Genomic DNA, 14,187 nt, shown 5'->3' with positions numbered 1-14,187 from the left:
CACAGCCCCTGACGGTGTTTGAGTCGCCTGGACAGGCACTAATTGATTGTCCGGCCGCCTCATGTCGTCAAACGACTGCTTTAGCGTGTTGACACTATCCCGTAGTTCCATAATTAAAGGCATCCATTCCGGTGTCGACTCCCTAGGGGGTGACATCCTCATATTTGGCAATTGCTCCGCCTCCACACCAATATCGTCCTCATACATGTCGACACACACGTACCGACACACAGCAGACACACAGGGAATGCTCCTAACGAAGACAGGACCCACTAGCCCTTTGGGGAGACAGAGGGAGAGTTTGCCAGCACACACCAAAAGCGCTATATATATATATCAGGGATAGCCTTATAATAAGTGCTCCCTTATAGCTGCTTTGTTATATCAAATTTTCGCCATAAATGTGCCCCCCCCTCTCTGTTTTACCCTGTTTCTGTAGTGCAGTGCAGGGGAGAGACTTGGGAGCCGTCCTGACCAGCGGAGCTGTGAGAGGAAATGGCGCCGTGTGCTGAGGAGATAGGCCCCGCCCCTTTTCTGGCGGGCTCGTCTCCCGCTATTTAGAAAAATTAGGCAGGGGTTAAATATCTCCATATAGCCTCTAGGGCTATATGTGAGGTATTTTTAGCCTTTATAGGTAATCATTTTGCCTCCCAGGGCGCCCCCCTCCCAGCGCCCTGCACCCTCAGTGACTGCCGTGTGAAGTGTGCTGAGAGGAAAATGGCGCACAGCTGCAGTGCTGTGCGCTACCTTTTGAAGACTGCAGGAGTCTTCAGCCGCCGATTCTGGACCTCTTCTGTCTTCAGCATCTGCAAGGGGGCCGGCGGCGTGGCTCCGGTGACCATCCAGGCTGTACCCGTGATCGTCGCTGCAGTGATCCTGTTGCCAGCAGGAATCACTGTAAAATAAAAAACCTAGCTAAACTTTTTCTAAGCAGCTCTTTAGGAGAGCCACCTAGATTGCACCCTTCTCGGCCGGGCACAAAAATCTAACTGGAGTCTGGAGGAGGGTCATAGGGGGAGGAGCCAGTGCACACCACCTGATCGGAAAAAGCTTTACTTTTTGTGCCCTGTCTCCTGCGGAGCCGCTATTCCCCATGGTCCTTTCAGGAACCCCAGCATCCACTAGGACGATAGAGAAATCGGCAACGAGCGAACAACTCGAAATGACCCCCTATATTTGAGTTTTCATAGTAACCTGTGTGTTTGGTGTTATGGTCTTATGTTGAACTGTATTTTGTAATTAAATAATATCATGGATCATGCAGTGATTTTCAGACCACAATAATTGTATACACTGGTATAATGGACGTCACATGGAAGGACAGGCAATATGGCCTATTTTATCTGGATTTTATTATTTTGGATTGTTGTGAGCCAGGTAACAAAACAGTAGTTTTATTATCTTTTAGACTCACCTGCAGCAGAAACACAGGGGGTCGGCTAGCCAATTTAAGACTGATATAGGATCTGATCTTCTTCAACATTTTGGTGTAAGAGAAATTCTCGAGAAATTCATGGTATGGGTCCTTCTTACCGATAACCATCGACAGCTTCATTCTTAGATACTGGAACACATGAAGGAAAACAGAAACCATTACTATTACATGTGGGAAACATTTTAATGAGCAATGTATGTAATTGCATTGCAGTATCTGGCAATGTTTAAATAAACCTACTCCCTATAGATCATATCTAAAAGACACACACCTGTAAACCAACGTGAATATGCTAATACACTGAAAGGACTCCATCTCAAGTACCCTTTAATAAGAGTATTATTCTGAAATGTCAAGGTCAGACATTTATAGAAACTTGTGTATAAGTACTGCTGCAAACCAGAATCTGTAGCTCATGGAAACTAAAAAAATATGTTTTTTGTTTTTTTTTGAGAACCATATTAGAAAAAAAAACGACAATTACCATTTGATTGATTGCTATTTCTTTTAAGGGCCCCATACACTACAGCGACATGTCGAACCCTCGTGTTGCATACGATTTCCCTTGAACCGCCCGGCAGCCTCTCGGGCAGCAGGATCGCATAGGATACATCGTATGCGGTCCTTTTGCATACGACGTATATTATGCGATCCCAGCCATGCCTGCGGGAACCGACATATAACGAGTGCAGCACTAACGACCTAGGGGCTCCGATCCGATGCTCACGGGAACGCACATCGGATCGATGTAAAACACATCCGATTTGCCACTTTCTATCCGATTTATCGACCCGAAAGGTCGAAATCGGATGAAATCGGGCCTTATCGTTCTAGTGTATGGGGCCCTTTACAATAGCCTTCAGGTGCTGCAGTTAGCTCAAGGTCCACTAGATGGCCTACTTACATTAATGCTAGGAATAATAGAAGCACGTCAACATAAATAAGAATATTACATTGGAAATATACAGGTTGAGTATCCCATATCCAAATATTCCGAAATACGGAATATTCCGAAATACGGACTTTTTTGAGTGAGAGTGAGATCGTGAAAGCTTTGTTTTCTGATGGCTCAATGTACACAAACTTTGTTTAATACACAAATTATTAAAAATATTGTATTAAATGACCTTCAGGCTGTGTGTATAAGGTGTATATGAAAGATAAATGAATTGTGTGAATGTAGACACACTTTGTTTAATGCACAGTTATAAAAAATATTGGCTAAAATTACCTTCAGGCTGTGTGTATAAGGTGTATATGTAACATAAATGCATTATGTGCTTAGATTTAGGTCTCATCACCATGATATCTCACTATGGTATGCAATTATTCCAAAATACGGAAAAATCCCATATCCAAAATACCTCTGGTCCCAAGCATTTTGGATAAGGGATACTCAACCTGTATAATATTTAACTACATCTTTCTTATTTCACTTATTGAATGCTTTGCATGTACTCATTCAAAAATGAAATAAAATGAATCCAAATCACTGTACATTAAAACTTAACTCTAATGTTCTCATATCACTACATAGAAAAGCTCCAAAGACATCTTACAGCTTAGTGCCCTCAATGCCATACTGTTAGAATGTTGAATACAACAGCATCATATCCATATACTACAATCAACTGACAGTATATCACATGTAATGTCAATGTTCCAAACTAGTCTTCTGATAAGGAAGGCTTTCTCATATAGAATATTGGGGCAGATGTAATAACCTGGAGAAGGCATAAGGAAGTGATAAACCAGTGATATGTGCAATGTGATAAAGGCACCAGCCAATCAGCTCCAATATGTAAATTAACAGTTAGGATCTGATTAGCTGCTGCCTTTATCACCTTGCACGGGTGGTCTTCAGGTTGCAGACTGTCGGGATCCCGGCGCACAGTATACCGGCGCCGGAATCCCGACAGCCGGATTACCAACAGTTTTTCTCCCTCGTGGGGGTCCATGACCACCCTGGAGGGAGAATAAATAGCGTGGCGCGCGCTCATTTGCGCTTGCCACGCTGTTGGTATGCCGGCGGTCGGGCTTCCGGCGCCGGTATGCTGGTCGCCAGGAGCCCGGCATACCATACCACACCCACCTTGCACATATCACTGGTTTATCACTTCCTTATGCCTTCTCCAGGTTAATACATCTGCCCCACTGTAAGGTCATTGCCATGATAAATGTATGACAGCTGAACCACAGCAAGCTGTAGTGCAGGTAAAAGATAGTTGGGTCGTATTTGTTATATTCATTTTTGAAGACATAATGACAAAAAAAAAAAAAGGACAAAACTACATGAAATGTTGAGATCATGTGGGAAGACTTTGTGGTCATTAATCCTAGGGAAGGACACAAATAATCAGCATCTTTTAGTCAAATATTGCACTTTACAACAAAGCAAACTGGAAGGGTCTCTATACACGGACATACGCAGAACGCTTTTGCATACAGCGCACACGTGAATTTACAATTCCTTGCAAATAGCTGTCCTATACTGAGCCTGACGAAACTTGGCAAGATCAGTCTTTCTATGAAATACATAGGGCGTTTTGGGGCGGGAACTGGGCGGTGACAATGGGATCACATGTAGCCCCACCGACGTGTGGGAGTGTATAGAAACACCTGTGCGTGCCAGGTAGGGAAGCATGGGGCTGGTGCAAGCACAGATACTAATGCCTACGCTTGCAGCGGTAGGCATAACATAAGGGAACGGCACAAGCTCGCTTACACATGCGCAAAACCCCACATTAGATAAACGGATAATCACATTAGCACTAAGGTAGTAAATATGGTTTCCGCTGCTGCCCGTAACTACAGCCACATTGCACGCGAGACAGAATCAGCCCCAGAATGACAGACAACTCTTGGCCTGTATGGGAACATTGGCACACTTATATATTATTATTTGTATGTATTTTATAGGACACAACTTGTATGTTAGATACAAAGGTCTGTTAATTCACCTTATTTGCCTCAGATTCTTCAAACTGTCGCTCAAGAACTTCTGACGACAATTTAAATCTTCCTTTTTCCATGCAAACTGCTACAGCCTAAGCAAAAAAAAAAAAAAAACAGGTTTGAAAACACAAATAGTTTAGAGGTGAAAGTAATGAAAATCCACAGCATATCATTCACATAAGAGGACATTACTTTTAAGCACAGACATTCCTTATGTCCTTTGCAAAAAGAGAGTTAAACTTTAATATACAAAGGGGGGAATTCAAATGTTTGAAAAGTCAGTTGGGAGTCTGTTTTTTTCCTGTCTATTAGATAGGAAAAAACAGACACCCAACCCACTTTTCAAACATTTGAATCTCCCCCATTGTCTCAACAATTGTTTCCAGTTATTCCAGCAAGTGCCCCCTCTGCTCCAACTTACAAAAACCTACTGTGCGGGATGCCGGTTGAACCTGGGCGTTTTTTTAAAGAGGCAATCATATACAATGCTAAACCATGCCATGTACATGACTGACCCTTTAAAAAAAAAAAACATCAGACTTCGGCAGGCATCATACATGGCCAGCAAACTCGGACTTCATTACTTCCCGGCCATTGCCTTTATGTACTACCCTCTCCATGCTCCTTCACATTATCTTTATTTACCCCACAGTACTTGCTCCAAAGGATATAAAAATGACAGTCATTTTCTTGTACTGATGTAAAAATGCAGCACCTACGAATATTAACCATATAATCGCAATAGGAATCTCAAACTACCTCCTCACCAATTTCAGACCACATCATTAGCAACTGAAATTCCATATCAGCTTAAGCATTTGTTGGGATGATTTTTATATAAATACAAGATACAGTAAGGACAGAAGACACTCCAAATTCAACAATAGGACGTTAGGTTTTTCAACTCCGCACAGTCTATGTGGGGATGCGAGGTAAAATGTTGCATCAGCTATGTACTTGTTATATAATTGGGTATTAATTTACTATAGTTAATATCCCAAGTGATGGTGACTAAATTAAACCAACAGCTGCAGCCACACACGGAACCGAATAATTCTGGGTCCTGCGCTCATAAAATTATATATTTGACATGACTGAAAAGAATCACACACATGTATATATTCACACAGAAAAAAAAAATAGGATTTTAATTACCTACCGGTAAATCCTTTTCTCGTAGTCCGTAGAGGATGCTGGGGTCCACATTGGTACCATGGGGTATAGACGGGTCCACTAGGAGCCACTGGCACTTTAAGAGTTTAATAGTGTGGGCTGGCTCCTCCATCTATGCCCCTCCTACCAGACTCAGTCTAGAAACTGTGCCCGAGGAGACGGACATACTTCGAGAGAAGGAAATCCACAGATAGTGGCGAGATTCACACCAGCTCACACATAACAACAGAAGTCCAAAACAACCAGCTTGAAACAAGTCCGCAACGGCTGAACAACATTACTTAACCAAGTAACAATGCAGTACTGAACCAAGTAACAACTGCAGGAAAACGAAGCGCTGGGCGGGCGACCACCATGCTCTACAGACTACGAGAAAAGGATTTACCGGTAGGTAAGTAAAATCCTATTTTCTTTTACGTCCTAGAGGATGCTGGGGTCCACATTAGTACCATGGGGATGTACCAAAGCTCCCAGTACGGGAGGGAGAGCGCGGAGGCTCCTGCAGAACCGATTGACCAAACTTCAGGTCCTCAGAGGCCAAAGTATCGAACTTGTAGAACTTAGCAAACGTGTTCGACCCTGACAAAGTTGATGCTCGGCAAAGTTGTAATGCCGAGACACCCCGGGCAGCCGCCCAAGAAGAACTCACTTTTCGAGTAGAGTGGGCCTTAACAGATTTTGGACACTGCAAGCCTGCCGTAGAATAAGCATGCTGGATAGTACACCTGATCCAGTGAGAAATCGTCTGCTTAGAAGCAGGCCACCCATCCTTGTTAGGATCATAAAGGACAAACAGTGTGTCCGACTTTATGTGACGAGAAGTTCTCTTCACATAGATCTTCAAAGCCCTTACAACAGCCAAGGATTTTGAAGTAATTGAGGAGTCAGTAGCCACTAGCACCACAATAGGTTGGTTGATATGAAAAGCCGACACAACTTTTGGAAGAAATTGCGGACGCTTCCTGAACTCAGCTCTATCTTCATGGAAAATCAAGTGGGGGCTCTTACAGGACAATGCCCCCAATTCCGATACATGTCTAGCAGATGCTAATGCGAACAGTGTGACCACCTTCCAAGTAAGGAACTTGACATCGACCTCCTGTAAAGGTTCGAACCAATCAGACTGCAGGAACTGCGGCACCACATTAAGATCCCAAGGTGCCGTAGGAGGCACAAAGGGAGGCTGGATGTGCAGAACCCCTTTCAAGAAAGTCTGAACCTCAGGGAGGGTAGCCAATTGTTTCTGGAAGAAAATGGACAAGGCCGAAATCTGGACCTTTATGGCGCCCAGGCGCAGGCCCACATCCAGTCCTGCTTGCAGGAAGAGGAGAAACCGTCCAAGTTGAAATTCCGCCATAGGAAACTTCTTGGATTCACAACAAGACACGTACTTTTTCCAAATCCGATGGTAATGCTTTGACGTTACTCCTTTCCTAGCCTGGATCAGGGTTCTGATTCTGTTCGGAATGCCCTTCCGAGCTAAGATCTGGCGTTCAACCGCCATGCCGTCAAACGTAGCCGTGGTAAGTCTTGATAAACAAACGGCCTCTGTTGTAGAAGGTCCTCTCGAGGAGGAAGAGGCCTCGGATCTTCCAGCAGTAACTCCAGAAGATCCGCGTACCAAGCCATTCTTGGCCAGTCCGGAGCAATGAGGATCGCCTGAACTCTTGTTCTTTTGATTATTTTGAGAATCCTTGGGATGAATGGAAGTGGAGGGAACACATACACTGACTTGAACACCCACAGAGTCACCAGAGCGTCCACCGCCACTGCCTGTGGATCCCTCGACCTGGGACAATACCTCCGAAGCTTCTTGTTGAGGTGGGAGGCCATCATGTCTATTTGAGGTACGCCCCAAAGACTTGTCACCTCTGCGAACACCTCTGGGTGGAGGCCCCACTCTCCAAAGTGAAGATAGTGTCTGCTGAGGAAGTCTGCTTCCCAGTTGTCCACTCCCGGAATTAAGATTGCTGACAGCGCCACCACGTGCTTTTCCGCCCAGAGGATGATTCTTGTTACCTCCGACATTGCAGCTCTGCTCTTCGTTCCGCCTTGTCTGTTTACATAGGCCACTGTCGTGACATTGTCCGACTGAATCTGAATGGCCTGATCTTTCAGAAGATATGCCGCTTGTAGAAGATCATTGTTCCAGAACGTTTATCGGAAGGATGGATTCCAGATTTGACCACCTTCCTTGGAAGTTTTCCCCTTGGGTGACTGCCCCCCAACCTCTGAGACTTGCATCCGTGGTTAGGAGGATCCAATTCTGAATCCCGAACCTGCGGCCCTCTAGTAGGCGAGAGGTTTGCAGCCACCAGAGGAGCGATATTCTGACTTTCGGTGACAGACGTATCCTCTGGTGCATGTGAAGATGAGACTGTGCATGAAATCTTCCGTACTGTATAGCCTCGTAGGAGGCAACCATCTTCCCTAGAAGGTGATGCACTGATGACCCGATACCCAGGACTGGCTTCAGGACATCCCGGACCATTGTTTGTATCACCAACGCTTTCTCCTCCATCAGAAACACCCTCTGTACTTCCGTGTCGAGGATCATCCCCAGGAAGGACAGTCTCCTTATCGGCTCCAGATGAGACTTTGGAAGATTCAGGATCTAGCCATGATCCTGGAGGAGTTGAGAGAGCAATGCTCTACAACAGCTTCTTCCTGGAAGACGCTTTTATCAGCAGATCGTCCAGATAAGGAATTATGTTCAGACCCTGCATGCGGAGGAATAACATCATCTCCGCCATTACCTTGGTGAACACTCTTGGTGCCGAGGAGAGGCCAAACGGCAGCGCCTGGAACTGATAGTGAGAGTCCAGCAGCGCAAATCTGAGATAGGCGGCCAGATCGGGATGTGAAGGTACGCATCCTTGATATCCAGGTATACCAGGAATTCACCTTCCTCCAGACCTGAGATTACCGCTCTCGGAGACTCCCTCTTGAATTTGAATTCCCTCAAGTAGGGGTTCAATGACTAAGTTTAATATCGGTCTTACCGAACCGTCCGGTTTCGGTACCACAAACAGGTTTGAATAATAACCCTTGTGTTGTAGGTGAGGTGGAACTGGAACAATGACATTTGACCTTAGCAATTTTTGAATGGCTTCCTGTAGGATAGCACTTTCTGTCAGCGAAGCAGGCAAGCCTGATTTGAAGAATCTTTGAGGTGGGAGTTCTTGAAAATCCAGTCTGTACCCCTGCGTAACAATATCTTGTACCGGGTATCCAGGCATGAGGACGCCCAGACATGACTGAAACTTCTTTGTCTTGCTCCCACCTGGCCGATCTCCAGGCTGGGAGGTCCACCGTCATGCCGAGGATTTAGAGGAAGCAGAACCAGGTATCTGGTCCTGGGAACCTGTGGGTGCAGGTTTTCGGGATTTCCCCCGACCACCTCTAAAGAAAGTGAAGGGGGATTTGTACTTTTTAACTTTAGCGGCCCGAAAGGACTGCATAGCAGATGTAGGATATGATTTCCTAGTCGGTGGTGTAGCAGAGGGAAGAAAGGTTGACTTACCCGCAGTTGCCGTGGAGATCCACACATCTAACGCTTCCCCAAACAGAGTCTGACCTGTAAATGGTAGGTTCTCCACACTTTTCTTGGATTCTGCATCCGCAGACCTTTGGCTCAGCTAGAGTCCTCTGCGTGCCGAGACAGCCTTGGACGAAATTCTCGCATTTAGATGTCCAAGGTCTTTCATGGCTTCCACTATGAAACCTGCAGAATCCTGTATGTGACGTAAAAACAATTCAATGTCACTTCTATCTATAGAATCTAACTCCTCTACTAAAGTGCCTGACCACTTTACTATGGCTTTACAAATCCATGCACAAGCAGTAGTGGGTCCTAAAGCTACGCCATTTGCTGTGTATAAAGATATGAGTGTAGTCTCAATCTTGCGGTCGGCCGGCTCTTTTAAAGCGGTGGACAAAGGGACAGGCAAAACCACTTTCTTAGACAATCTAGAAACAGAAGCGTCTACTATCGGCAGATTTTCCCAGTTTTTCCTATCCTCCTCAGGGAAAGTAAAAGCAATGAGAACCCTTTTAGGGATCTGGAATTTTTTCTCTGTGTTTTACCAGGATTTTTCAAACAATGCGTTTAATTCCTTAGACACCGGGAATGTAAGGGAGGACTTCTTAGTGTCAGTGAAGTAAGCCTCCTCTACCTGCTCAGGTACCTTATCAGTAATGTGTAAAATGTCCCTAACAGCCTCGATCATGAGTTGCACCCCCTTAGCAAGGGATGCCTCACCCCCCAGGATATCCCCCTCACCGTCTCCTGTATCAGAGTCGGTATCCGTGTCGACTTGATTTATTTGGACAAGAGACCGCTTCTTAGGATATATAGCAGGGGTTTTGGATGAGGTAGCGGGAGCAGAATACGACAAAACCTCTACAGGTCTTTTCAAAACCTGAGTTTCAGTCTCATTATGAGCTATCCTAGATGAAATCTGGGATATCAGTCCCTTAAGAGAAGCCACCCATTGGGGTTCGGATTCAGAGGGTTGAGACAGTATATTGCATTCCCGAGTACATAAAATAGACTCCTCTGGAGAAGATAGAGTCCTTAGACATGGTAATGCGAAATATATAAGCATACACACACACACACACACACACACACACACACACAGGAAATATCAGACAATTTCCCCCAGAGTACCTTTAGAGAGACACAGAGTATAAGGAGCCAGAACACACAGCGCCGCAGTAGGCGCTATGATAAAAGCCTGGCGCTGACTGAGTAACCTTAATAGGTTAAACAGTAAATAACACTCTCACCCCCCTTCTATAACCCCCTGGTACCGCACAGGATAGCTGGAGTTATGTGGAGGGCAGCGCTCCCTGTCAGCGTCTCTGTAGCTGTGATCTGCAGGGAGAAAATGGCATTGGTGAGTGCTGGATCCGCTCTGAGACGCTCCGCCCCCTGCAATGGCACGTCTTCCCGTACTTATTATTTTATACTGGCCTGAGGTTTGCTGCAGCTAACAGTGGGATAAGCACCAGTTAGCCTTGTTTGACCAGTGTTAGGGTATTGCGCTGGCCCAGGGTGCCCCTCGCAGCTTTGCACTTATGGTACCGATGAGCCCTCCGGAGCGCATCCTGTCAGCACTGCGCTCCGACCCTTATGCCGCCATTCTCGCCGGTGACCCACTTATCGGGTCACCGGCGTCATACTCACGACTCCATCTTCTGGCTCTGTTAGGGGGTGGCGGCAGTGCTGCGGGAGTGAGCGGTCGCCTCGGGGACTTGCGATCATCACCCTCAGGAGTTCAGTGTCCGATAGGGGTCATTAACCTCAAGGGTTGGATCCTACTCCCCCCCTAAGTCCCACGAAGCAGGGAGGCTGCTGCCAGCAGCCTCCCTGTACTTAATTCTTTTTAAAAAAATAGTAAAACTAAAAGGAGCTCCCCTAGCTGTGACCGGCTCCACCGGGCACATTTTCTAAACGGAGTCTGGTAGGTGGGGCATCGAGGGAGGAGCCAGCCCACACTAAACAATCGATTGCTAAACAATAAATAATAACAAATGTACGATGGTGTTTATGTTTTAACATATGTATATGTATTAAATATAATATATTTTATGTGTGTATAAATACACACGTGTGTTCTTTGATTCTTTTAAGTCATGTTAACACGAGTTTTATGGTAAGAACTTACCCTTGTTAAAACTCTTTCTGCGAGGTACACTGGGCTCCACAAGTCTGGACAATGGGGGTGTAGAGTAGGATCTTGATCCGAGGCACCAACAGGCTCAAACCTTTGACTGTTCCCAGAATGCACAGCGCCGCCTCCTATATCACCCCGCCTCCCAGCACAGGAGCTCAGTTTAGTTAACCAGCCCAATGCAGTAGCAGGAAAAGTGACGACAACGGTTAGTAGCCACATACACCACACTCTCACGACAAGAGGAGTGTCAGCGGCTAATGCCATATCAAACCAAAGAAGCTAAGTGCGTCAGGGTGGGCGCCTTGTGGATCTCAGTGTACCTCGCAGAAAGAGTTTTAACAAGGGTAAGTTCCTACCATAAAACTTGTTTTCTGCTGCGGGGTACACTGGGCTCCACAAGTCTGGACAATGGGGATGTCCTAAAGCAGTTCCTTATGGGAGGGGACGCACTGTAGCGGGCACAAGAACCCGGCGTCCAAAGGAAGCATCCTGGGAAGCGGCAGTATCGAAGGCATAGAACCTTATGAACGTGTTCCCGGAGGACCACGTAGCCGCCTTGCACAATTGATCAAGGGTCGCACTACGTTGGGCCGCCCAAGAAGGTCCAACAGACCGAGTAGAATGGGCCGTAATGTGAACAGGAGCTGACAGACCAGCCTTCACATAAGCATGCGCAATCACCATTCTAATCCACCTGGCCAGGGTCTGCTTGTGAGCAGGCCAGCCACGTTTGTGAAATCCAAACAAAACAAAGAGAGAATCAGACTTTCGAATAGAAGCAGTTCTCTTCACATAGATCCGGAGAGCCCGTACCACATCCAAAGACCGCTCTTTGGGAGACAAATCAGGAGAGACAAAAGCTGGAACCACAATCTCCTGATTAAGGTGGAACGAAGAAACCACCTTAGGTAACTATCTGGGACGAGTCCTAAGAACCGCCCGGTCACGGTGAAAAATCAGATATGGGGAACTACAAGACAAGACAAGGCACCCAAATCCGACACTCTTCTAGCAGAGGCAATAGCCAGCAAGAACACCACCTTAAGGGAGAGCCACTTAAGGTAAGCTGAACCAAGAGGTTCAAATGGAGGCTCCTGCACCGCCTCCAAAACCACCGACAAGTCCCAAGGAGCCACAGGAAGGTTGGATACGCAACACACCCTGAGTGAAAGTATGAACATCAGGTAAAGTCGCAATTTTTCTCTGAAACCACACCGACAAGGCAGAAATATGAACCTTGAGGGAGGTCAGACGCAGGCCTAAATCTAGGCCCTGCTGTAGAAAAGCCAAAAGTTTGGCTGTACTAAACTTGGAAGCGTCATAATGGTTAGATGTGCACCAAACAAAGTATGAATGCCAGAACCGATGGCAAATCCGAGCAGAGGCCGGTTTCTGGGCCTGCAACATAGTTTTAATGACCTCTTCAGAAAAACCCTTAACTCTTAAGATGGAAGCTTCAAGAGCCGCGCCGTCAAAGACAGCCGGGCTAGGTCCTGGTAGACACAGGGGCCCTGAACGAGGAGGTCTGAGCATTGTGGAAGTAGAAGTGGACTGTCAAAGTCAGAAAAATATCATGCTGCACGTTGCCATATATTCACCTCATGCGCTCGCCCGCTGCACATGCACTTTCTCTGGCGTGCGTGCACATATTCACAGTTGCGTGACGGCGCCCCTACGAGCGTGCGCTTGAACACATGGTATGTGCATTTACGGTAGAGTTTATGTGCGTCTAGCGAGCGACACAATCGCTACTTAATAAATCCATATAGCAGGTTTAATAGATAAGGGCCCTCATTCCGAGTTGATCGGTCGCAAGGCGAATTTAGCAGAGTTACACACGCTTAGTCTACGCCTACTGGGAGTGTATCTTAGCATCTTAAAAGTGCGAACGAAGTTTACGCAATATTGCGAACAAAAAAAACTTAGCAGTTTTAGAGTAGCTCCAGACTTACTCTGCCTGTGCGATCAGTTCAGTGCTTGTCGTTCCTGGTTTGACGTCACAAACACTCCCAGCGTTCGCCCAGACACTCCCCCGTTTCTCCGGCCACTCCTGCGTTTTTTCCGGAAACGGTAGCGTTTTCAGCCACACGCCCATAAAACGCAGTGTTTCCGCCCAGTAACACCCATTTCCTGTCAATCACACTACGTTCGCCGGTGCGAACAAAAAGCCGTGAGTAAAAATCCTTTCTTCATAGCAGAATTACTTAGCGCAGTCGCAGTGCGAACATTGCGCATGCGCTCTAAGCTGATTTTCACTGCGATGCGAAAAAAAAGAACGAGCGAACGACTCGGAATGAGGGCCAATGTTCCCCTTAATAGTAACAGTAAGTTTGGTTAGTGTAGTTGGTCCCTGGACAAAGGAATTCCTCTTTTTGTTGTACGAAGGGCCAGACAGGGTTTGAGCAGATGTGTTTGGTACCTAACCAAAGAGTATTTTAATAGCAACAATCCGGTGTTGGTTAGGTAAAGATTAATCGCTCCTGCATATAGTTATGGCCATTAGTAGTTTCTGGACATTTCTTATATTGCAGTTCATTATCCATGCGGCGGGAATCCGGCGATTCCCTCCCACCTGAGCTGTTTGTAATAGTCACAGCCCACCTGTTCAAACTAACCTATGACCTTTTGTTATGATGCGAGGAGACATTTCTATGTCCAATGAACAATGAGATTATAGGTCCCTTTGTAGTATACTGTATGCAGTGTATATAAGATCAGCCAGCCTGGACAGCTCACTCTCTCACTCCACAAACGGTTTTCATATTGACTAACTTGGAGCTGGTACCAGGAATAGCGCAGCGATCGTTCCCAGTGTGTGTGTAAGTAATTCTCTGTAATCAACTCGCTCTTTGTTTGTATTGGCCATTCACTCTCTCTGTCTCTGTTATAGTATAAGATTGTAACGTTATTGTATATTTCTGTCTAGATATTCTGTTAGAATTA

The 14,187-nt window shown here is 46.0% G+C and overlaps 1 protein-coding gene across 3 annotated transcripts in view; it reads right to left on the bottom strand.

Moving 5' to 3' along the window:
• Positions 1-14,187, bottom strand: part of TERF1 (telomeric repeat binding factor 1) — a 192,452-nt gene that overhangs the window by 147,703 nt on the left and 30,562 nt on the right. For all 3 annotated transcript variants that reach the window (XM_063923919.1, XM_063923917.1, XM_063923918.1), the window contains exons 4-5: positions 4,396-4,482; positions 1,415-1,564 (exon numbers count right to left, since the gene is read on the bottom strand). In XM_063923919.1, the coding sequence (XP_063779989.1) occupies positions 1,415-1,564; positions 4,396-4,482 (237 nt within the window). The remainder of the gene's footprint in view (positions 1-1,414; positions 1,565-4,395; positions 4,483-14,187) is intronic.

The sequence above is a fragment of the Pseudophryne corroboree genome, chromosome 5 (assembly GCF_028390025.1).
Source record: "Pseudophryne corroboree isolate aPseCor3 chromosome 5, aPseCor3.hap2, whole genome shotgun sequence".
Lineage (NCBI taxonomy): Eukaryota > Metazoa > Chordata > Amphibia > Anura > Myobatrachidae > Pseudophryne > Pseudophryne corroboree.
Note: the sequence above shows the minus strand (reverse complement) of the source record. Positions and strands in the feature narration are given on the sequence as shown.